At 41.6% G+C, this 26580-nt stretch overlaps 2 protein-coding genes across 5 annotated transcripts in view; both read right to left on the bottom strand.

Moving 5' to 3' along the window:
• LOC147843705 (uncharacterized) overlaps positions 1–26580 on the bottom strand; it is a 999056-nt gene that overhangs the window by 909778 nt on the left and 62698 nt on the right. The window contains exon 2 of the mRNA XM_087258202.1: positions 2739–2915. The gene's annotated coding sequence lies outside the window, so the exon portion shown is untranslated. The remainder of the gene's footprint in view (positions 1–2738; positions 2916–26580) is intronic.
• mbd6 (methyl-CpG binding domain protein 6) overlaps positions 1–26580 on the bottom strand; it is a 39067-nt gene that overhangs the window by 1165 nt on the left and 11322 nt on the right. For 2 of the 4 annotated variants that reach the window (XR_015494305.1, XM_087258133.1), the window contains exons 4-13: positions 25631–25733; positions 24894–25062; positions 18973–20712; positions 16602–17392; positions 13914–14067; positions 6313–6440; positions 3767–3946; positions 1882–2289; positions 242–291; positions 84–150 (exon numbers count right to left, since the gene is read on the bottom strand). Coding sequence is in view for 2 of the 4 variants with exons in the window: in XM_087258133.1 (XP_087114259.1) it covers positions 84–150; positions 242–291; positions 1882–2289; positions 3767–3946; positions 6313–6440; positions 13914–14067; positions 16602–17392; positions 18973–20712; positions 24894–25062; positions 25631–25733 (3790 nt within the window). In the remaining 2 variants the exon portion in view is untranslated. Of the gene's footprint in view, positions 1–83; positions 151–241; positions 292–1881; positions 2290–3766; positions 3947–6312; positions 6441–13913; positions 14068–15115; positions 15153–15214; positions 17393–18972; positions 20713–24893; positions 25063–25630; positions 25734–26580 lie in introns of those variants that run through there. The other 2 variants (XM_087258134.1, XR_015494306.1) reach the window with 2 other exon arrangements.

Genomic DNA, 26580 nt, shown 5'->3' on the forward strand with positions numbered 1-26580 from the left:
ACACACACACACACACACACAGGTCAACACAAACACATGTACATATACAGCTGAAGGTGTGTGAAATGTGTGTGTTCCCTCACTGCAGAGGCCGAAGGCTCCTCAATGATGCTGTCGATGCCGCCGGGCAGATCTGAACCCATCTGAAGCCTGAGGATGAGGATGAGGAGAAAGATGAAGACAGGATAAGAAAGAGGAGTAAAGGCTCTGCAGTGAACGAAGAAGAGGATGAAGAACTCACGTCTGTTTCCTCTTGCGCCCCCTTCTGGATCCTGGGTGCACGTCTTCAGCCTTCACACACACACACACACACACACACACACACACACACACACACACACACATTAAGAGTGTGTAATTCAGCAGATTATTAAAGCACACAATGAGCACGTTTACATGGACACCAATCATCTGACTTTAATACGATTAAGACAATACTCTGATTAAGAGTCGACCATGTGAACTGAGATTAATTCAAACATTTTTAATGAAGCTAAATCTGAAGCTAAATAGATTTATTTAAAAAAAACTAAAATAAAATGAGAAAAGCACAAAAACACTGGTAAAAACCATAGACTGTAAAATATATGGAGTGTCCGTGACGTCACTCATAGGTTTCTAAAGAGCGCAAAAGAAGCCACAAGTAGGCGTGGCCAACCGTCGCCATTTTGTTCGCGCATCATCACACCCACGGCGGGATACCAAACAAGGGCAAAGAGGCGGAGAGTGGGCGGAGCTACAGACACCTGCTGGCATTTAGCTTGGACCTGGTTCAGACACACTTTACTTTGGGAGAAACGCTTAATACTTTATCACCTGTGACTCGCTTGTGTTCTGACCACTTGTGCTTGGCTGTTCACTATATCAATAAAGTGTTTAGTCTTTTAAAAACACTGCTGTAATACACTGAGCCACTAAACATTGTTCTTATGACGTTTTTCAACAGGAGGAAAACGCAAATTACTTCCAAACACTTCAGATATAGTCTGTGTTAGTAAATGCAGGACTATTGATGAAATCCAGCATAACACTGTATGACAACGCTTCAGATGACTGATCTAGAGCCTACAGCTAATCAATCTGACAGATTCTGGAGTGCATTACAGCTCTAAATATAAATATAAACGATAAATGATCTTAAATACAACAAATACATGTATAGAGATGGTATGTAAGTATATAACTTTACTCACATGGGAAACGGAGGCCATGTGAATGGTTTGTGAGCACAATTAAGTGCACTCAGCATGCCATGCCATCTAATAATTGTAGGAAACAAGTCCAAAAGGCAACTGACTGTGTAAAGCCACATAAAACAACACAGAAATACGATAAATATGCCGAGTTCAGTGGCTAATCTGCAGGATTCAGCTGAGGTGACGTGACGGCGACCAACGAGACCTAGCTGTCACTCAAGTGGCCACGCCCTTAATTATGCAAACTTAATATAACTTAATATAGAGGAAACGGATGAGTTATAAAAATATTCACCCCCTCACAGTTGTCATGAAGGGTAATATTAGCTGTATTAACCAAAATCTTTGTTTGTGTCAGGCTGTAAACACCTTTTTTCTGCTGTAAAGTTGGCCATTCTAACAGTGGCCTCAATTGAAATTTGCTCTGTTTTGGAGCAGGAGCGGCCAGGACTAGAGGAACTTCAGATGAATTGCAGTTTTAGTTACTTCCGTTTTGGCTTCCTGAGGGAGAGCGGGAGGTTGCGGCTTGGTAAAAACTTACAGAAATATTCTCTCAAGACATCTATAAATACTTTTATAAAAAAAAAAACAGAATAAAAGCAAATAAAACTTCTAAATTAAAACAAATATATGTAAAAAGGCAATTTAATGGATTAAATGTGGCTAGTGTGAAGCCCTCACTGACCCTGATCTGCTCCGCATGGCTGATATCTTCATCCTCGTCTCTGCTCGTCCTCTGTGTGGGACTCAGATACTCCTGCACTCCTGCATCTTCATCCTCATCCTCCTCTTCTTCTTCTCCTCCTCCAGAGCGCAGGCCGTTGCTGAACACACAGTGTTTGGATGTGTGTGTTTTGGCCTCCTCTACTGTGAGTGCGTGTGCTCCGGCTGGCCTGCAGGGCGGCGGCGGCGAGTCTCCGCTGGGTTTGGGCGTCCCGCGGGCCGGAGACTGAGCCACATCCGGGCCTAGGCGGGACAAGTCAGGGTTGTGGACGGAGCAGGCGCGGCGCGGGCTCAGAGACGGAGGAGCGCTAGCCTGCTGGAGGAGCGCTGGGAAGGTCAGCGGGTTCGAGTCGGAGCCGCGTTCGCTCACCTGCAAGAACAACGCAATGTTTATTTCCACAGCACATTTCAATAATGGTGAGTGAGCGCCGCCTTGTGGTACCATCATAGAGAGACGATAAGTCCTTTAGAGTGCTTTTAAAGGGTCACGAAACACCAGAACACATGTGTTGAGCTGTTGACAGTGGTATATGTGTCCCACACTGCTAAAAACACTATTAGGACACCTATATTTCACTAAAGAGTGTAAATTGGTTGTTTTTGCGTTATTTCAAGTAAATTCGTACTTCCGGTTTGAAACAAATTTTTGAAGCTGCGTCACGGTCATGAGATAATAGCGTGTATTCCAGCGTGCAGACTGGACGACTGTGCCAGAGTGTGTCTTATTCTGTCTTACAGTGTGTTGCATTAATGCATGAGTAAGGCTTGGTTCAAACCAATCAGCGCGCTCTATTGTGCAACTTCATTAATATTCATTACTGTCAGAGTGTTTAGACGGCAGAGACGCCACGTTGTGTTGGTAAAACAAGCGTGAAGTGTTGCTTTTATAGTTTGCTGCAGTTCAGTTTTGTTTTCATTTTCTCTCTGTGAGAGCTCAGCTGGAGTCACGTGTGGATTAACAGTGTACGCGACGCTCGACAACAATAACTTACGTGTCTAAGGAGGATTATTGTTTACCTGAGAGCTGTTCTCATCTGCAAACGCTGAGATCCGGATTCGCTGCTCGTCTCCTCTTAATAAAGACGCGGCTCTAGTTGCTGGTGATTGTCCTGTCTCTACAGATTTGGTAAGTGAGCGACCAGTGCTCTTTGTTTATTCAGTTTGTTCGTATCAAACTAAGTTAACAATTGCACCGAGTGTAAACATGTTAGCACCACAACCAAACTATTACTGTCGTGTAGGGTTTTCACCGTATTTTGTGACCGGAATAACACATGCGGCTTTCTGACGCTACCTGCCGTGTGCATCTAAGTTTCCGGGAAATGCTGAGTTTATTTTTTTCTCTCATTCGCCGTGCGGTATCAAACATTGCATGAAAAATACACGCTTACAGCAGCTCCTCGAATCAAATATCTCATTTGTCGTGAGGGACATGAATGAATTCCCTGAATGAAAGAGCCAAACTGCAGTTAAAGTCCACCATTTAATCATTTGGCAAATAATTCGACTACAGATGTCCATGTAAACACAGTCACTTTCTCCCCTGTGTGTGTGTGTGTGTGTGTGTGTGTGTGTGTGTGTGTGTGTGTATTTTGACTCTAAAAACTCAGCGTGCCCAAATAGACACTCCCACACCCTCCCAATTTAGTTCCTCCGACACTCCCCCCTAAACAGAGCTGGACACGCCCACTTTTCAGACTTTTTCCAAAGTAGAGGTGTGAAAACACCCTGCTGAGACGAGGGGCTTCATGGCCCTTTAAAACATTGAGTGTCATGCTGGAGGAGCGCTGGAAAGGTGAGTGGGTTCGAGTTGTTATAATCTCAGTTTTTAGTCGAAGCTCACTCACCTGCAGGAAGGAGGTGTAGATGGTGTCCATGAAGGATCCGTACGGATCGAACAGCCCCGGCGCCTCTCTCTGCTGCGCTGACGACAGGGAATCATGAGGCGGAGCGGCGGCGTCCTGTGGCGGAGGAGTTTCATGCAGCGCTACGGGCTTTTCTCCCATGAGCGCCGGCGCCATCGTCAGCTGAGGAGGAGAAACAACAATAAACACTCGTGATGACGACAGAAGGCTGGTTTATACTCGATGTGTCCGCTAGTCATCGCTGTGTTGGTGGATGTTCGTTTTGGGTGCACATGGCATGATTTCGGCTGGTGGAGCATACAACTTAATTTGTAACTTTATTCAGGGCTCCACATCCGAAGACGCACAACTTGGAGCCAAGTCTGGCCAAGCTGGGGGAATTTATGGCCCGTTTCCACAGAGGTACGATATGGGTCAGTACAAGTCAAGCCTATCACTGTCCCTCTACTCCACCAATAGCTGGTGTGTGGTGAGCGCACTGGCGCCGTTGTCCTGTGGCAGCCGTCGCATCATCCAAGTGGATGCTGCACACTGGTGGTGGTGTGGAGAGACCCCCCCTCATGATTGTGAAGCGCTTTGGGTGTATGGCCATACACAATAAATGCGCTATATAAATACACATTACATTACATTTACATTACAAGTCAACTTTATCAGGATTGCGTTTCCACCATAGACTGTAAAATATATGGACGTAGTGTCCGTGACGTCACTCATAGGTTTCTGAAGAGCGCAAAAGAAGCCACAAGTAGGCGTGGCCAACCGTCGCCATTTTGTTCACGCGTCATCACACCCACGACGGGATACCAAACAAGGGCAAAGAGGCGGAGAGTGGGCGGAGCTACAGACACCTGCTGGCATTTAGCTTGGACCTGGTTCAGACACACTTTACTTTGGGAGAAACGCTTAATACTTCATCACCTGTGACTCGATTGTGTTCTGATTGGTTGTTCACCATATCAATAAAGTGTTTAGACTTTTAAAAACACTGCTGTAATACACTGAGCCACTAAACATTGTTCTTATGACGTTTTTCAACAGGAGGAAAACGCGAATTACTTCCAAACACTTCAGATATAGTCTGTGTTAGTAAATGCAGGACTATTGATGAAATCCAGCATAACACTGTATGACAACGCTTCAGATGACTGATCTACAGCCTACAGCTAATCAATTCATCAGATTCTGGAGTGCATTACAGCTCTAAATATAAATATAAACGATAAAGGATCTTAAATAAAACAAATACATGTATAGAGATGGTATATAAGTATAGAACTTTACTCACATGGGAAACGGAGGCCACGTGAATGGTTTGTGAGCACAATTAAGTGCCCTCAGCATGCCATGCCATCTAATAATTGTAGGAAACAAGTCCAAAAGGCAACTGACTGTGTAAAGCCACATAAAACAACACAGAAATACGATAAATATGCCGAGTTCAGTGGCTAATCTGCAGGATTCAGCTGAGGTGACGTGACGGCGACCAACGAGACCTAGCTGTCACTCAAGTGGCCACGCCCTTAATTATGCAAACTTAATATAACTTAATATAAAGGAAACGGATGAGTTATAAAAATATTCACCCCCTCACAGTTATCATGAAGGGTAATATTAGCTGTATGAACCAAAATCTTTTTTTGTACCAGTCTGTAAACACCTTTTTTTCTGCGGTAAAGTTGGCCATTCTAACAGTGGGCTCAATTGAAATTTGCTCTGTTTTGGAGCAGGAGCGGCCAGGACTAGCGGAATTTCAGATGAATTGCAATTTTAGTTACTTCCGTATTGGCTTCCTGAGGGAGAGCGGGAGGTTGTCACTTGGTTTCCACTGCCAAAAGTGTACCCTTTTTGAGGGCGAGGTGTTTGACAGTTTCAGATGACATAATTTTTACTCGAGGATATGTCTACAGTAAAGCTGTACGAGTCGTTCACATATCATATGAGCAGCAACTCACAAAACAGATGCTTTACACGCATAAATACTGTATAAATGTTCATTACTAACCTTTCATTAACATGATTAGATTATAACTGCAGATTAATGACAGTGGGAAATAGCCTACTGTAATGTCTGCGATTATATGTCAGTAGTTCAGCAAGCCTCTGCCCTTCCTCAGTGTAAATGAACATCAGCTGCTTCAGGCCAACATCTGCATCAGCAGGAGGATGAAGATGAACCCAGGGTGGACATTTCAGCAAGACAATGAGCCAAAACACAGCCGAGGAGACTCTCAGTTGCTTTCAGATAAAGAAAATCAAGCTGTAGAATGGCCCAGCCAATCACCTGACCACAATCCGATAGAGAATACAGAATAAAGCTCAGATTTGATAGACGAGGCCCACAGAAGCATCAAGAGTTTGACACTCCATGAAAAACTCACACCTGAGCAATGCATGTGACTCCACTACTACCTGTCCAAACAGTTTACAAACTGTTGTAAACATGAAAAGCATGAGGATGCTGAAATGCCGATGCTGTTAGATGTGTGTAAACTAGCGGTATAGAAGCGCTCGGGTGTGTGTTGTACCTGCAGGCAGGTGAGCGGGTTGAGAGTGGTCTGGTTCTGTGTCAGCGGGACGCCCTGCGGCAGAAGAAGAGGTCCTGCTCCCAGTAAACCATGAAGACTGTTGATGTTCCCCAGAGCGGCCAGGTCACCTGAACACACACACACAAACACACACAAAATATGAGAATCACCAACATACTGTGTATGCATGGGGTGATTACTGCGATTTGGAAAAGTCAGTTTTAAGACAGCAAAATGGTTTCAAGGTATATGCAATAGAGGTGTGCACCTACACTGGTCTCACAGCTTGGTTCGGTTACGATTATGTCGATTTGGTTTAATTTGATATCTCGGTGCATCAATGCATTGATGATGCTTTCCATACATAATTCAAAGTCTGTTTCTCAATATGCGTTCTTGTCTGTACTTGCGTTCTTGTGTCCTCGTGAAACGTCATCAACAATCGCCAAAAGTACTGTTCCAATTCAAAGTTCACATCTTGCCAAGTACAGATAAAATTCCCGGATGTGTACTTGGTCTGCTCCTTTGGCCAAGGATGCATCAAGAGGTGACTTGAGCGAACTTGCGAAGCTCAGGAATCTCAGAATGCATTGCAGCTAAACCAGCAAACGCTAATGGTGGAGGAGAAAATACTCCTTTACTGTGTCCCAAAATAAAGTTTTAACAGTTTTTCAGGTGAGAATGTAGTTGTTTTAAACCCAAATCGGTAGTTTATTTACAAAAATAGTGCATCTTTGACGATGTGCCTCAGCTTATGCGGACTTCCAGACTGCCAGCGGGAGCTCCAGCATCACCTCCCCTGCCGAGAGCAGCTTTACTTCAGCCTGTCCATCTCGGATGTACCGCTGGATCTCACTCTTTTGTAGTTAAAACATGATATTTAATACATCTGGTTTAAATCTATTATCTTGTTAAATCTATTATTTGTTCTCAGGTGTGGTATTTTGGCAGTATTCTTTTATTCCCTTTTATAATTGTCTTTAATTATGTTACCGTGTTGTACGCTGTTTGTCTTTGTTTACCAATTTGTTTGACGTAATCTTTATTTCTTATCGTGTATCTTTATTTCTTATAGTGTATGCACTATAATTACCATTGTAGTTTATTAAATCTGATAATCAAAGATACTTGTCTGTGTAAAATAACTCATTTCACTTCATTTATATGAATTTGTGTACATTTTCTTAAATCAAAAATGTAGATTTATAATGTAAATATAATGTTAATTACAGGGTCGCGCTTAATGTAAATAAATCATTTTATTTTTAATGTACAATGAAACCAATGAATTCATGGTGAGGTAAGTGACGTTGTAAAGTACACTGCCGTTTCATTTGAAGAAGTACCCGACTTGTGTCCCTGCGTCCTCGGCTGTTTGTTCTTCCAAGTCTGAACTTTCAAGGGCGCAAGTCTGTACTTTGCGTACTTGATATTGAGAAACAGCCAACGTTTTTACTTCACAGCACAACAATTCTGGTATTTTAACATTTGTATTTTTATTGTATTATTTGTATATTAAACCCCTATGATTGGTCACACGCTCAACAGAAATGGCTGTGATTGGCTTTAACACTCCAGCACTGTTCACAGATGAGTGACACTGATAAACGGCAGCGGCGATTACACCTGATCCATGACAGATGTGGTGGAGAAATGTCGCTCTGCAGACACGCTCTTGTATCGCTCGTGTAACAGCCGAGAATAGAGGAAAAGTCATGTCCACTTACCATAAAAAAAGGTCATGTCATAGTACCATATTAAACGAACGCAATATATCGCATATTAGATAAATGATGACAGTGTGTGTATATCAGAGGTCGCGTTAACCGAATATTTTCCGTCATTGAAAAATCTGAAGGTGATCCATCATTTTGACGGATTATGCTGAGGGGGATCTATTGTAATTTGTAGCTGTAATTCCCACTCCTGTCCAGCTGATGGCGATTGCTCTTGTTTTGTCTCCTCTTTGTCACCGCTGCGTACGGTTGCAAAAATCTCACCGCAGCTAAATGCGAGAAGTTTCTGTAAACGGACAAATAGTGGTGATATTAATAATAAATAAGGGTGTCATGATTTCGATTTTAAATCGATTTTAAATCGAAATCGATCTAAATTTATGCTTAATTTTGATTATCGATTTAAAAAATAGAATCGTCGATGCTGCCACGCCCCCATGTCACGTCAGCTTGGCTTGCCAAGCGGGGGAAAAAACAGGCTTGTTGAAGTGCTTGTTAAACTGCTGAAGCAGGACACCGTCGACAGAACTTAAACTCTCTCCTCTTTCAATGAAGTCGCCGGTGTGGAAGCATTTGGGATTTCCAGTGAGTTACGTTGACAACCTTTGTGTTGTCGACAAAAAAAACACAGTTTGCAAGCTCTGCTATGTACGTATTAAAGTTCGTCCGATAGACAACACCGGCATCGTGCTTTTTTTGTGCACCTTTTTTTACCGACACCATTATAACGACACAGATCACTGCTTATTCACGAGTCCCGCAGAAAAAGTGATTGACAGGTGGTAATTATGTGTGTAACTTGCCTTTATTCATTTACTGTATGATTTGTTTATGGGTAAAACAAAGACCATGCAGGTCAGGTAGTTTAAATGGTAGGCTACAAATAATTAATTCGTTATTAATTAATTAATTATTCATAATCAAAAATCGAATCGAACCGTGACCTTAGAATCAAAAATGTAATCGAATCGAGGTTTGGAGGATCGTGACTCCCTTAATAATAAAGGTGAAAAAAGAGGAAGTGCTGCAGTGGACGATGAAGAACACACAGACAAAAATCCTCAGTCGCCGACAGCTGTTGTTACGGGCCAACCAAGCGGCAACAAGGAGGTCAGGTGGTTTGGAGTGCGTTGTGAGCTGAGCACTACCGAACGCAGAGGGGTGAAGCCGCGGCCCTGGTGCTGAAGGAGCGCATGCTGCAGTATTTTCCCGGTGAAACGAGTGCTTGCAAGACTGGGAAATCCCACATTCAGAAAATCCAGCAAACTTCAGATCACTTCCTTAGAAGAAATGTTTCCTGACTACAAAACGCTGCTAAAGTGGCGCTACCCAGATAGCAGGTAGTAATCGGCCCGAGCTTGGCTGCCCTTTCGGCGCCTCTGGTTCCAGCTTCCGACTCGGCATCGGCGAGTGTTATCCATGCGTTTGTGATGCGGCTGTAAACCACTGGCCCGATTCCTGTTAACCATATCTGGCCCGAGTCTGTGTGTAGAGTCCGGGATGCTTCTGGCAAGGACTCTCCAGTGTGGCAGCAGAACGCGGCTTCAGCCTCCAGAACAAATTTAAAACTGTCAGGAGAAGTCAACTTTCTGAGGCAAAGATACAGAATTTAATGACAGCTGCCTCTGCATCAGTCTCTCTTGATGCGCTTGATTACGCACAGGCCAGCACCCAGCTCAGGTCGACGCAGGAGGAAGATATGAGGTAAGGCAGATATGAGTTACTGTTCATTTGTTAAATAAATAAATGAATAATTTAGCCTGTATGCTCGTCCTGCAAGTTCATTATTAAAATATGAATGAAAAAAGCGATTAGAAAATATGCAAATTAAATGACGGTCAATAACAGGTTATGACGGAATTTTTACAACCCTCTCCGATGAGAAAGTCTAATGTGACCTCTGATATATATATATATTAGGGATGTAACGGTATCAGAATTTCACGGTACGGTAATAGCTCGGTATGAATGTCACGGTACGGTATTTATTGAATCATTTACAGGAAAAAACAAAACTTATGAAAATACTCCAAAAAAGTGCCAAAAGTGTCAATAACATACAAATGAGTCATCTATCTGTTAGCTTTGAAACAGGAACTTCAATTTTAATAACAAAAAATTATTAAACCATGTAAAAAAATAAAGTTTCAATTTAGTATTGTTGAAAACTCATCACATTCAACATTTAATCACTCACTCACTTAGATAGAGATGGGTTTAAAGGAAAATTATCATATAAATATAATCTGGTAAAAGCTGGTATCTCTGGGTATTTACAATGTCCCCTGCAACAGAAAAAAACCCTCTCATTTGGGACTGAGGTTTCTGAGACAAGAGAGATATGACTTGGCCCAGGTTGACAGCAGTGGGTAACGTTGTGCATTGTCTTTCCCCCACTTGAGAGGACAAACCATGAGTGAGATAGAGGTCTCATGTCTGCATCAATCTGAACAGTGTGCTGTGTTTCTGCAGTCCCCATGACTGATTATTAGTCGTGTTCCCCAACTTGCAGGCACGTGCACACACAGTGCTCGACCTGTGCAGTGCACATGCCCTTTTTAGTCTTGGATAGAAAGTTCCCTTCCAAAATGATCAAAAGTGCCCCCGCGACGCGACATACCCTCCGTCCCGCTTTACAGTACGCGCGCGACAACACAGCTGATCAGAACTCGCGCGACAACACAGCTGATCAGAACTCGCGCTACAACACCGCTATTTAGTACGCGCGCGCGGCGACAACACCCGCTTTAGGGTTTTCCAGCTCTTTTTGATCCCCGCTTCTAGCAACACACTCCATTTCCGCATTACTGGATCTGTAGCGACAACAGACCGCAAGGGATGATGGCCAAGCCTGGGCTGATGGGAATTGTAGTTTCCGCTACCTCCCGTTCGCTTTATTCGCCTGAGCAAATTTTCTCAGAAGACCTATAGTTTTACAGAGTCATGCGACTACGGTAATATCGAAAAAAATTAATATTGCGGTATGACGGTATTTACAATACCGTTACATCCCTAATATATATATATATATATATATATATATATATATATATATATATATATATATATATATATATATATATATATTCCCTTATACTGCATGTGTTTGGACTGAGGGGGAAACCAAAGCACAAAGATGTTATGTTGAAGGGTGGCACAGTGGATAGCACTGATGACTCACAGCAAGAAGGTTCGAGTCTCGGCTGGGTCAGTTGGTGTTTCTGTGTGGGGTTTGCATGTTCTCCCAGTGCTGCCATTGGTTTCCTCAAGGTGCTCCGGTTTCCCCCACAGTCCAAGCACATGCGCTATATGGGAATTGAGTAAGCTTAAATTGTCCGTAGTGTTTGAGTGTGAATGAGTGTGTATGGGTGTTCTGCTGTGTGAAACATATGCTGGATAAGTTGGTGGTTCATTCCGCTGTGGAGAGCCTCGAATAGTAAAGGGAATAAGCCGAAAAGAAAATGAATGAATGAATGAAATTGAAGACACCCTGAATAAATGTATCTGATATATAAATATAATGCAAGGTGAATGCTCTGTTGACATCTGCACATCCACACGCAGTAAAGCGCTCTGCATCAGCAGTTTCACACTCAGACAATGTCACAGATGCGACTTTATTTCAGAAAAAGCTCTCCTGGACTCCGTCAGTCAGTGTGAATGAGTCTGCTGAGTCGGCGGAGATGTCAGCGCTGGTTCAACATCGCCCAGAGCAGATCGTCGGTTCAACCCTACAGTAATGACAGCAGGCAGGACCACAGAGTTCAAGCGCAGACAATAAACCCTCACTGAGAGAAACTGCTCTACTGTGGTGAATCTCAGCGCTGTGGACATGGAGGAACCGTGGAGAATCAACTAGGAGGAAACCAGCAACACTTGCTTTTTTTGCACCGCATCAACTCACATGTCATTTTAGCTAGCGGTCAATTTATTTGGGTTTCTCAGTGACTGATGCTGATTACTTTTGCTGTTTATTTACCAACACATTTCTAAACGTAAAAGTATTCAGCTGAAAGTGACATTTAAAGGCTTAACTAGGGTAATTAGTGTAAAGTTAGGGTGATTAGGCAAGTCATTGTATAACAGTGGTTTGTTCTGGAGACAATCCAACACTAATTTTGCTTAAGAATTGCTTTTATTCTAGTAGAAATAAAACATGCCTATGCAAACACATGCCTCCCATTAGTGCTGATATACAGCTATATTGCACTGCTACGAGTGTGATATTGCGTTTATACAACAGTTTAACGGCACAATCGTGCATATAAATATGAAAATCAAACACAGAGAGTCTAATAACCCCTTTTTATTAGGAACTACTTTCTTCCACCATTTATTCACATTTGCAGCTGACGTCAGAACCATAGACTGTAAAATATATGGACGTTGTGTCCGTGACATCACTCATAGGTTTCTGAAGAGCGCAAAAGAAGCCACAAGTAGGCGTGGCAAACCGTCGCCATTTTGTTCGCGCGTCATCACACCCACGGCGGGATACCAAACAAGGGCAAAGAGGCGGAGAGTGGGCGGAGCTACAGACACCTGCTGGCATTTAGCTTGGACCTGGTTCAGACACACTTTACTTTGGGAGAAACGCTTAATACTTTATCACCTGCGACTCGTTTGTGTTCTGAACACTTGTGCTTGGCTGTTCACTACATCAATAAAGTGTTTAGACTTTTAAAAACACTGCTGTAACACACTGAGCCACTAAACATTGTTCTTATGACGTTTTTCAACAGGAGGAAAACGCAAATTACTTCCAAACACTTCAGATATAGTCTGTGTTAGTAAATGCAGGACTATTGATGAAATCCAGCATAACACTGTATGACAACGCTTCAGATGACTGATCTAGAGCCTACAGCTAATCAATTCGTCAGATTCTGGAGTGCATTACAGCTCTAAATATAAATATAAACGATAAATGATCTTAAATAAAACACATACATGTATAGAGATGGTATATAAGTATAGAACTTTACTAACATGGGAAACGGAGGCCATGTGAATGGTTTGTGAGCACAATTAAGTGCACTCAGCATGCCATGCCATCTAATAATTGTAGGGAACAAGTCCAAAAGGCAACTGACTGTGTAAAGCCACATAAAACAACACAGAAATACGATAAATATGCCGAGTTCAGTGGCTAAACTGCAGGATTCAGCTGAGGTGACGTGACGGCGACCAACGAGACCTAGCTGTCACTCAAGTGGCCACGCCCTTAATTATGCAAACTTAATATAACTTGATATAAAGAAAACAGATGAGTTATAAAAATATTCACCCCCTCACAGTTGTCATGAAGGGTAATATTAGCTGTATTAACCAAAATCTTTGTTTGTGTCAGGCTGTAAACACCTTTTTTTCTGCTGTAAAGTTGGCCATTCTATTAGTGGGCTCAATTGAAATTTGCTCTGTTTTGGAGCAGGAGCGGCCAGGACTAGCGGAATTTCAGATGAATTGCAGTTTTAGTTACTTCCGTATTGGCTTCCTGAGGGAGAGCGGGAGGTTGCTGCTTGGTCAGAACAGCAGAAGCTGTTACTAATTCACCAACGTCACTGTAGAGCTAGTGTTTGAATGACTCTGCCTAAAGCGATGATAAAACTGCTGATTTTGCTCACACTTTACGATTATAAGGCTGAACGTGATATGAAATGCCATCCATCTACAGAGATATCTTCTTACAGCGTTACAGTTTACAGTATTTCTCTGTTGCAATTGCGATATCACAATAATTAACCCCGAAAATAACAACGAGTTCACTAACGTCACCAGACTGCTGTTGTGTTTGTGATAAGAATTATTTTACATTTTTTAAAAATGGGCATATAATAGGTCTGATTTCAAGATGAATGCTCTTACCCAGAACCCCCGGGGCAAGCAGCGGCGATAGGAAGTGATGCGTCTGGCTGTTCTTGTCCTGCTCCGCCAGCGGGTCACACACTTCTGGCCCCGCCGACACCAGAGGGCCGCAGGACACCGAGGTAGAAACTAGAGCAGGGCTGGACAGAGTCCCCTACAGCCACACACACACACACACACATTATTGCACAAACACAACATTACACACAAAACTACCATGAACAACTACGCATTATGCAAGCGTGATTTTACATCTGCTTCAGTTCAGTTAAAACACACCAGAGTTGGTTTGTCTCCTTAGCTTGGTTGGTTTGGGCAGGTGTAAAAGCAACGATCATTTTTGGATGCGCACCAAAACAAATGTACCGAGACCTGCTGGAAATTGTGGTCTTGCTATGCTTTCAAACAAACCCTGGAACATTTTGTTTGTTGTAAGAACGTAAAAAGACCCAATTGCAAAAAATACTTCATGTTTTTGGACTAAACCAGCTGCCGTAGTGCTCTAGGCTGGTTCTAGGCCAGTTTTAAATAGCAGACGACAAACCTGGTTCGGCTAGATCACCGTCTGCTGTCAAAAACTAAGCTCAGACTCCATTTAAGGAGAACTGTACTTTGGAAAACTAAGTTTCTCAAATTATTTTTCCTCACAGCTCTAGTTAGGAGTTCAGTAATGCTCATAAAATTAATGCCACATTGGAAAGAATTTTTCAAATAATTTATTAATCATTTGACCTTTTTATGTAATTAACCTTATCATTAAAATTGCACAAATCCCCTGCAATTCCACCATTAACCTCTAGGTAGGGCTGTGCAATTAATTGAAAACCCGATTTCGATATTGGCTTTTAACGATTATGAAAAGCCATTAATCGAGATAAAAGCGTGTGTGTGTTTGCGCGCACGCCGCGCTTTGCCTCGGACAGCAGAGCACACACACATATAACGCGATCTTAATGTGAGCGCTTTAATGGTCAAATACATGCACATTTGTGTCAGAGCGCGGAGTTTAGTGATTATTCATATTAACCCTCATTTGTTTAATATATAAACAAGTTGAGAATCAAAAGACACGAGAAAGAGAAACCATATCAGAGCCGCACTATTCTTAAAGTGACAGCGTGCGGTATTCCTGCTGCTGCCGACTGTTTTTATCATTAATCAATAATAAAATCAAAAATACAGTGAAGATGCTTAAAGCTCAGTTTAAACATGACAGATTTAATAACTCATTTCTAAAAACTGATTTCTTTTATCTTTGCTATGATGACAGCACATTATATTTTAGATGTTTTTTAAGATACTCAGCTTAAAGTGACATTCAAAGGCTTAATTAGGGTAAATAGACAAGCCATTGAATAACAGTAGTTTCTTCTGCAGACAATCAAACATATATATTGCTTAAAGGTGCTAATAATATCAAGCTATTAAATTAGGTTTCAAAATATTCAATCGTGCTTTTATTATAGCTGAAATAAAACAAATAAGCCTTCCTCCAGAAGAAAAAATATTATAGGAAATACTGTAAAAAAAACCTCTGTTAAACATCATTTGGGAAATATTTATATATAAAAATAAATTTACAGGAGGACGAATAATTTTGACTTCAACTGATAATCGTTTTGAATAATCGTGATTACAGTTATGACCAAAATAATCGTGATTATGATTTTCCCATAATCGAGCAGCCCTACCTCTAGGGTTTAACCCATGTGTGTTCTTCAGATTGACTTCCCTTTGGTTATGTTAGTGGCTGTTTTTGCCCTCTTGACTTCCATTATAAGCACATTTATAAATTGATATGACAGCATATAATTACGCATTCTTCATTGTTTCTGGTTTTCCCTGTTGGGATTTTAGGGTAAACTGTGTTATTTTTACTGTTGATCATCAGTTGTCAGCATTAACCCTTTAGATCGGCCTGTGCAAAAGTTTCTGGCTTTTATATAGAGTTCAGTGGTGTTAAACCGCAGATTATAGTGTGTGCGCAGAAATACACTTAGGGTGCTAGTTAGTAATGCACATTTATACACAAGTATTTATGTGTATAAAGCACCCGTATCGTACCAGTCAGTGGAAACGGGCCTTAAGACTGAATTTGCACACACTTGACAAATAGTCGCAGGCCCTGATTGGGCCAGTAACGATCCTGTCTACTGTTCTGAAAGCCCCGGGCCACCAGGCAGTCCTTATTATTGAGGCCTGATATAGAAGGCAGAAACTAAGCTTTACTGCACTGCACCTGATGATCAACAGTAAAAATTAAACATTGTTCCTCTTGCCTAAAGAAAAACCAGCAACAATCCAGAATGCATGATTATCTGCTGACATGGATTTGCAATCAAAATCTGATTATAATGAAAGTCAATGGGGCAAAAACAGCACCAACATAGCCAATGGGTAATACATTTGCCCAGAGTATATTATTGAATTTTTTTTAAATTTCAAAGCATTTTCCCAAAATATGTGTCCAAATAAGATTAGTTACCAAAAATCCTCCCATTTGCTGAAACAGAGAGAAATATGTGGCCAAATAAAGACTCAAAATCAGCCCAAAGTGGATGAAAACAACCCAACAGCTCACAAGAGTTTAAGGTTATATCCAGTTGGGAAACCTCATCACAGTAGAAGCATGCAGACTATGAGCACACACAGCGGGAGCATGCATTTAGTGTTTGGCAGTGCGTATACCTGAGAATGCGGCGGGGGGGATGGCGTGTGGTTGGGTAGGGGTTCGGTCTGTGCGAGAGCTGCAGCCAGCAGAGCGGGATTGAGGGACAGGAATGCGGGTGGAGGAGCAGCGAGAGGGGCAGAAAGCAGCAGCGACTGGCCGTCTGCACCCGGGGCAAGAGTCTGAAGAGCCTCCAGAAGCCCCGGCCCCATCAGCACAGAGTCCAGCAGAGCAGGTGGCTTTTCCAAAGACACCCCGTCCGCAAACACCTGCTGCGGCGGCGTAGGAAGCTCCAGATTGAGCGCCGGTAATGGCAACATGGCTGCCGGATTCTGTCCGAGTAGCAAAGAAGCCATTAGGAGAGCTTGAAGCCCTGGGGGCTTTTCTCCAGTTTCCACCCCTGCAACCGGGGGCAGCGCTGCAGCCGATCCTGCAGGATTTAACAGGCTCAGGAGATTAAGAGGGAACTCGGCTTGGTTGAGAAGGTTAAGAGGAGATCCCTGGTTCCCTATGGGTGGATGCTGAGATTGGTTGCTGCCTGGCGTCGAGGGTTGACTGCCCGTCCAGAGGCCGAGAGGTAGGGAGCCTAGGAAGGGCGGCAGAAGGGAAGGCAGGCCAGCATTGGAGGACAGAAGCTGGAGGAGCTGTTCTTGGGTCATGAAGGGAAAGGCCTCGGCCAGCGGGAGGGAGACAGCAGGGTCTGTGGCTGGGTTGGTAAGGTCAGAAGTTGGGGCAGTGGATAACGAGAGGCCGTGGTCGGGCTCACAGCCAGCCAGCAATCGTGTGTCTGAGTCTATCGTCTCTACAGGACCTGCAAAAAACAAATAAATAAAGTGTAAATAAAGCACCAAATACCAAAAGCTGTCATGCAGAATTCACAAGATATTCCAGTGTTAAGTGTTAAAGTCACATTATTATTGTCTTTCTTTTCTTGTACATCCCTTTGAAACCTGTTCATCTTTATTTTTTGTTGTTTTTATTTTATTATCTAAATAAATGTGCTCTGCCTCAAGTGCTCGATCAAGCCAAAAACAATCTAATAAGTAGAAAGAATCAGCCCACTGCCACTTTAGCTCTCAAAAGACCATTTAACTGGTCAGCGCAGTGCTTCCCACAGGTTTGAAATATACCTGCGGTGGTAGCCGGATTGAAATACACCATTTACCCACATCACATAAATAGTTAATAATATGCCACAAACAAAATATAATTGTGTTAAATTGAATTAGGATAATTTCATTTTATCAATAATTTTATCAGGGCTTAACATTAACTTTTTTGATAACCGGCCACTGTGGCTAGTAGTTTTTCTACATTGCTAACCACTCGTCATTTTCACTAGCCACACTTTTATAGGGAAAATTATATAAAATATTATATAAAATATTTAATTATATTAAAATATTGTAGGGAAAATATATTTTATACACATAAAAATGACTTTGACATGCTAAAATTACTTGATTTAGAGTTTGCGTTATCTCCACATGCCTCCTCATTTATTTCACTTTTTGCGTTTCGTGTATGAGCTCAATAATCATGAGCAAATGGGTCAGGGTTTAATATATTACAATTAGTTTATTTCACATAATTTTCAGAGCTCAAAATGAAGGATTTACCAAATTTATTTCTGACCAGACCAAACATAAACAATTAATTACTTCTTTATTTTTTTATTCTTTTCTTTTATTTATTAATTATTGCAAAAAAATTTAAGCGTGTCAAAACAAGCTAAATATAGCTGTATACTATACTTTTTATTTAACAAAACATATGCACAGTAATCTGTCCTGGCTAAAGGTCCCAGATCACCAGTTAACCACACATAAATGGGGAGTTAATTTTGTGAATCTTGTTATTATTTAATAATGTTATTGTAAAAAATTATAATTAAACCATATTAATGCAAAAGAAAGCAAGTAAAAAAACATACCGTGTGATAATGAAAGGATGATCACACAAACGGGTAATGTTAGACCCATAAATTATCTGTTATTGTAAGCAACTGGCGCTGCTTACAATAAGTCAACTCTGGAAATCTTGAAAGCAGCAAGACTGTGGGTGCATGTTCATCAATTTTTGTCTAGTCTATTTGAAAGAGAACCGATCGCATCAGTTGTGTTTTTAGACAGTTGCTTCACGAAAGGAAACGGGAGCGAACACGCGTTATAAACAGTCGCGCGCATCACCTCAACTGTTAGCGCTAATGATTATCCTCTCATTTGGTATTCACCTGCTTTGCTCGCACGAAGTTGCGAACGCAATTATTTTTGTTAGTTGTGTTGCTTCTCAATTCTTAGATCGCCTTTGCATGCATATTGGACCATCGTTATTGTCGAACCCTGCTTTTAAGAATTATTATCTGGAAAAATTATTTTCAAACAGTCTTACCTTTATCTTCCACATCTGGACTGTGGTTTGGCTGGTTAATCTGATAGGTGCTGTGCTCAGGATAAGCCTCGGTCATTTTGGACCCACAAACTTTCTCCGCAAACGTGGGCAAGCAGGAGTTTGAGGACATCTGGTTGATCATGGATATAATTGAACCGCTGAGGTCTGGCGAGGTGGTGCCCACGTGGGGCTGGCTCAGGTTCAGGATGGTGTTGCTGGAGGCGGCTTTGAGGTTTGCTGTTGTCTCGTCACCCATTATCGGAAACGCTTGGGATGCCGGCTGCTGGGGGTCTAGAGTAGGGGTTGTGCTTTGGGGTTGTGGGTTGTGTATGCGTAACACAGACTGCCCGTCACCTTGGGGCGTCAGTGGAGTGATGGGTCTGGGGGATGTGTTTGCGTGCATGTTACCCGGCTTGGCACCAATGCACTGCTGATTTGCGTTCTGCATGCTAAGAAGGTGAAGCAGGGCGGAGAGGGGTTGGGATGGAGATGCGGAAGGAAGCGAATTAGCAATCCCCGGCTTCTTGCATTCCTCCGAATCCTGCAATCTGCAATTCGGAGGATTGACAGGCAGCCGGAGGTTGTCGGAGCTGTTGTGTACGGGAGGAGAAGAGCATGGAGGGATGAGCTGAGGTGGTGAGGATAGATCTAAAACAGTACGACCCAACTGCGTGTCTTTCAGCATGCTCAAAACGGTGGGCGACCGCCTCTGCCGTTTGCGCCGCAAGTTTTTCTCGGAGGGGGAAGCAGGGGAGTGCGGGAGCAAGAGGGTGGTCAGGGCTTGCGGTCTGGAGGAAGTGTTGTGGACGCTACTGTTTAAAGTGCTAATCAATACCTTTGACTGCTGCTCCTTGTCCAGGCCTGCAAGCGGGAGTGCGGACAGCCCTTCTGTTTTCTGATTGGCCAACTGTGCTTTAGCAGCCGCCGATAAAAGGCTGCTAGCAGGGAAAGAGTTATTAATGTGGCTCTTTTGCTTCTGATTGAGAATCTGTCCTAGCATCGCTCCGTTCCTTTTGTCACTTGCATTGGGAAGAGCCACCAATGACGCCTGATGGATGCTTTGGTTAGCACTGGTGCTAATGCTTGAGGACGTACTGCAATCTTTGTAGTGCTGCAGAATGCCTTCCAGGCGACTACACGGACTCAAGGGTGCATTGGGAAGCTTGGGAGAAGAGCAAGGCATTGTGGGATGCAGAGGTTTGGCTCCCTGGATGAAGATTTGATGATCGGATAGCGAAGATGTGGAGGAGTGTCGAGAACGCTGGTGCGGTGAGAATGAGTCCCGTGTGCGAGACGGCGAAAGAGGAGACGGAGACTTAACACTCGCCCCCTGGGACATCGATGGAATAGTTCGATTGCTTAAAGATGATGAAAATGAGAATGAGTTTATGGAGTCTGGAGGATGCGCTTGCGTTGGTTTTACATTGTTTGGAGATGTTGGGTTGTGTGCTGTTCTTTGGGGGGTGTTCTGAATGAGCGGCGGGTGAGGGCTCCACTGCTGCTTTGCGTAAACAGGCGCCTGGGACTTCTTTAGAGGTGAACCCTGATCTGGAGGTCGTGAAATCGGGGAGAGATTAACAGAGCCGTTCTGCAGAACAGAGCGAGAGGAGGACAGAGGAAAGCCCATGTTGGGTTTGGGCTGGCTGTGTCTGGGCTGAGGGTAAGTGCAGTGGGCTCCGTCTCCATGTGTTAGCATTGATCCTCTCGACTCTCTGCCGTCCACTGAGCATACAACACCTCCTTAAACACACAAGCACACAACACAGCTCACCTTCTGCTGATGATTGACAAACTACCTATAGCAGTGGTTCTCAAGCACATTCCTGGGGGACCACCAGCACTGCACGTTTTGCATGTCTCCTTTGTCTGTTACACCCTTGCAGTCTCTGCTAATAAGCAGATGATCTGAATCAGGTGCGTTTGCTTGAGGAGACAGTGGCTGTTTCTCAATTCCATGAACGCAGAGAACGGACTTGCATTCTCATGGAGATCGTTCTTGCCAGGTCACCTCGGAAGACTCAGGAGACCGCGAGAACAGAGAACGCGTCAAGTGAGACACGAAATGCTGTGTTCTTTCTGATGGTCACATGACCTTTATGCGTTTTTAATAGACGATTATTTAAACATACAACGATTTATTGTTTTCATCCTTTTCAATATACACAACATGCACAAAAGCCTTACTAATAGACATTGCTCAACACACAACACAGATTTTAATATTTATTTCAGCAACGAACTCCAATAATGCGTCTATAGGGTATATGCCGAAGCATGCTAATGGGACTTTTAGGGTGCTTTCATATCTGTAGTTCGCTTCATTTGGTCTGGACCAAGCGCAATAAATGATACATTGTTGCATTTTCTGCCGTCTTTGGGTCGTTTTCACACCACACTGCTGGATTTGGTCCGAACCAGTTAAAACGAACCAAAATGCAGTCATGTGACAAAACCCACATCTCTCATTGGCCAGATGTTGTTAAACATATTTCCTGAACTGCTTATTGATTGGTCAGAATTCACGTGCGGGAAAATGCCAGTGAACTCCCGCAGGTAAACAAAACCTTTTACTCTGGAGGGACGACTGCGCTGGCTGATTGTATCCCTGCTTTAGACAAACTATACATTACGAAAATGAAGCGCGGCTGGAAAACAGTGTTTAATGCATCGCTCGTCACTTCAGGAGGAGACGTGAATTAATTTAGCTAAACTGAAACATGGTCATCTTGCGGAAATATTACCTACAATCCATCAGGTAATGTTTTCCCCTCTCTCTCTCTCTCTGTTGGTAAAGCGCTGTCAACAAATATTTTTCCTCCATATCCCATAATGCACAGCGCATCGGCTATACGGCAGCTCAATTAGTCTAAAAGGCGCAGTACTTTTTACGGTTGGACCTGTTTTAGTACGAATCACATTCTCACCACAAACGAACCGCTCCAGGGTTCGTTTGAAATCGTACCGAGATTACCTCTTCAAGCAGGTCTCGGTACGCTTATTTGGTCCGCTTTTGGTGCGCACTCAAGTACGATTGCTGCATTCTCACCTGCCCAAATGAACCGCACCAAAAGGAAAAACAAACTCTAATGTGATTCAATCCAACTAAATAAGGCAGGTGTGAAAACACCCTTAATTTGCCAGTAAGCTGGGTTAAGCGCTTCCAGTGAACTGTATGCCAATGCAAAAACCGGCGCATTTAAGGGCTGTTTTCTTTAAAAATCAGCGATCTCTGATATAAAGTGGGTCTCTGATTGTACAAGAAGCACTGCATTACATTACATTTTCCCGCACCATGTCTTTATAATATGAGCCTTTATTTTACCCCAGTATATTTAATGGAGCTTCTGCGCTAGCCTGCCGATTCTGACGGGCGCGTACGAGTAAACGGCTTTTTGTCTCGTTTTACGCTTGAGCAACTAAATGAATGCCAAAGTTTATTTAACTGGATGTATTTTAATGACATTACACCATCGATGCTGTAAAAGGAACCATATAAAATGGAAAAAACTCACAATAACAGGTCACTGGAAGTTTATCAGTATGGGAAACACACTAGCTCGGCATATACCCCATTGCGATTTTCATTTGAATGTTTACTTTAACCATCTCATTTAGAGAAATACCTGAGATAATTATATCTCTGATTTTCAATGATAAAAATGCTGCGCTTCCCACCTGCTTTATTTAGCTGCAAAGACTTTTTCAGCGAGTTTAGTGCTCAAGTCTACATCGGTTCATCTCCGATATCAAGAACGCATCCAGGTTTTGTCACGCGTCTTCTGTTCTTGCTGTCTTGAGTTTTGGAACTGAACTTTGGCAGTTGATGATGACGTTACACGAGAACACGAAGACGCAAGATCACTGAAGAATGCATATTGAGAAACAGCCATTATGCAGTGCTGGTGGTCCTCCAGGAACACAACTGAGAACCACTGACCTACAGGACACACTTTGTTAGAAACTCTTCTGTGTTTCTGTTTGTACAGATATCTCTTTCATATTTTCATACTTTGTCCATTTTTTTCTACAGCCACATACTCTATAACAAAAGTCTTTAACTTGTTTATATTTGCTATTGCATTTTTAAGTCTCCAAAATTTAGATTCTTATTGTTATTGCTTTAGTTACTGTTGTTATTATTGTAAGGTCACAAGTGGGTATCTAAGCATTTCACTGCATATCATACTGTGTATGACTCTGTATGTGTCAAAAAAATAGATTTTTTGGAAGGGAGTTTGATACACAGGGCAACTTTTTAAGCAATGTTTCTGGGCAACTTTAAGAAATGATCCCATAAATGGGCAACCAGGCGTCCGTTCTTCACACATTGCTTTAATGATCTGTGATGATTTGGCAGATCCTAGATCTGTTCATCTTGATAACTGATCTCTGGCTAATTTGGTTCTTCAAACAAGTTCACGATTCAGATTTAAAAGTCAGATTAAAACATTCCACCTTTGTTGTGGGCTGCATGCTTAGCCTTTTTATACGTCAAGAGCAATTTATTATATATATATATATATATATATATATATATATATATATATATATATATATATATATATATATATATATATATATATATATATATATATATATTATGGTAGTATTGTAGTAGCTGTTTTTTAATCGGTGTAAATAATAACTGGGTGTTTTACAAAAAGCATTTTGATATTGGTAAAGGCGTGCGCAATTTTTGTGAAGCACATATATATTATACATATATATATATATATATATATATATATTATACATATATATATATATATATATATATATATATATATATATATATACACATTTATATATATATATATATATATATATATATAGTTAAAAAACATTTACTATTTTCCCAAGTGTATATAACTACTACTGTAAGAAAATATCAGAATTCGGTACATACTTTCTCTGTTATCTTTGCTTGAACTGAGCCGATCTAATCCTGTTTATATGATTTGAACCTGCTTCCGACCAGGTTTCAGCTAGCAGAACTGTTGCTATGACAACAACTCTCGGATCAGTTTTGAAGAACTAAATGATCCTGGATCGTGTCAAATCGTCAATAACCAAATCCAGCTAACGGAGTAATCCACGTACGAAAAATGGACCCCTGATCTAATTCTGTTTATATGGAATAAGCTGCTGCTTCTGAGCAGGTTTGAGCTAGCAGAACTGTTGCTATGACAAGTCTCAGATGAGTTTTGAAAAACGAAACGATCCTGGATCATGTCAAATCATCAATAACCAAATCCACCTAATTGAGTAATCCACGTATGAAGAATGGACCCCAGGTAAGGGTAACTAATTAGGGCAATGGGATACAGATACAGTACTGTTGCCCATTCTTAATGGAAAAGCAACCTAACAACATTGCAATGCAAAATTGTCCAGCATTGCTTTAACGTTTCCCTGTGTATCAATTAGCATTACTGACGAATGCTCGAAATACAGTGCCTATAGACCATTTCAATGTGGAGTTGCACGTTGAATATTTCCTGTTTATTGTCAAACTCTTTCATAACTGTAAAAAAAAGACAATCAATCCAATCAGAACTTTGTTAAAACAGCTATCATAACATTATCAATATGTCAAGATTTTTTAAATCCTGAAAGCTATTTAATTAATGTATAACAGGAAATATGTTAGGACCATTGTTATCATTTACATCCCTCGAAATGGTCTAAAAAGAGCATTTACTCTATTAGAAATGTTTGTTTTACATTTTAAAACTGAACAACAGTGGATATATTTGTGCACACATACAAAAGTATGTATATTATATACATTGATTATGTATAAGTGATATACACACATAGAAAATGACTAATGTCTAATTTGTATCATATACATAATGCACACCTACATATAAACATATCATCAAATATATGTTGTGTAAAAGCATGTAAAGATGCAATACCTGTGGCTTGAGCCAGTGGTGCGAGATGTGAGGGATGCATGCTTTGACATAACGCTGTCATAGCGTCTACTTTCCTGCGATGGTTGCAGAGTTTGGTCATGTCTTCCTCCACTTTACCCGACTGATGACCAGGAGCTTGGACCATTGCAGCAGGGTCAAAATTAAAGACCTGCATTGATTTAAAGAGACCATTTACTTTATATTCAGAACTGCAAACTACTCTTCCTTTTGTAAAATGGATTGCTTTATCACAGTACACAGTAAATATTGTGCTATATGCATACAGCCAGCTAAATTTACCCTTGTAGTTGCAATGCTGTCAGATTTACAGTGTAATAAAAGGTTACACTTAAAAATAATGGTCTATTAGTTAACGTTAATGCATTTACTAACATTAACATTACGTGTGAATAATCTTGTAACGTATTTATTAATCATAGTTCAGCATTTACTAATGCATTATTACAATCCAAAGCTGTGCTTGTTAACATTAGTTAATGCACAGTGACTTACATTATTTAACATGAATAAAAAAGGATAAATAGCGTAATAAATGTATAACTATATGTTTGTTCATGGTAGTAAATACATTAACTATTGTGAACTAATAAGTGTTACCAATAAAAACAGTAGTTACTGCATGCAAGTCTTCTTCAGTGGATCATGTCTTCACTATTGGATGATAATAACAAAATAAAATGTGCAAAACATCAACAACATTTGACAGTTTATCTTACCTTATTTGGGACAAGCGGGCACTCGAGACCACACTTACATGTGCCGTCTGTGCGCAGATACACCCTCACCTCATCCACAGATTGAAGGACTGTACCACTCGGGCTGGGGAAGAAAAATAAACATGTTTAACAAATATTAACAGATTAATACCTGATGTGGTTGTGATTACTTGATTGTTTTGTGAGCACCTGTCACAATAACTAATATATTACTATATCGACTTATTGTACAACACATGGACATGTCCTCCAGCATTTTTGGTGATGCGATATATATCGCCCATACATAAATTATTCTAGCAACATTTGAGAAGATCTCTATCTCTGCTGGAGGTGTCAGTGTCAGTATGGTTAGAAAAACATTATAGTAGAGAGAGAGACGATCTTAATTCAGCATTTCTACGATTCTGTCAGTCAGGCCTGGTTTGGCCAATTGGGAGGAACGGAAGAGTTCCCAGTGGGCCGGTCTGTTTTTTAGCCTGCGAGGGCCGGTGTTTCTAGCTGCTTGCACTCTCAGCACACTTTTTAAAAATTTTTTTATTTATTTGACCATAGCCTGACTCTTTTTATTCATTATTTAGCCGCAGCTCCGCTCTCCTTATTTATTGTCTCGCAGCCCCATGAGCAAAATGCAGCCTGCAGGGTAATGATGATGTAATTATCATTACGACCACACAGGCGTAACAGCGCCATTTTGGTCCAGTGGTCAGCACGTTGCGTCGTCGATCCATGTTCGATCTTCACTCAAGGTTTTTTTTTTATTATTGTTAAGACACTCTGACCGTCAGCTGTTACCACAGGGAAGGCGAGAGCCACGTGTCTCTGAATGAACTAATGAAGTTGACTTTAGTGAACAGAACCTGCATATGCTGCGAATAACAGGTAATAAAGTTGTAAATAACATTTAGTTTGTGGCACAGAGTGATCGTTTAGGAGCCGCGCAGGAAGTG

The sequence above is a fragment of the Danio rerio genome, chromosome 6, assembly GCF_052040795.2.
Source record: "Danio rerio strain M-AB ecotype USA chromosome 6, GRCz13ab, whole genome shotgun sequence".
NCBI lineage: Eukaryota > Metazoa > Chordata > Actinopteri > Cypriniformes > Danionidae > Danio > Danio rerio.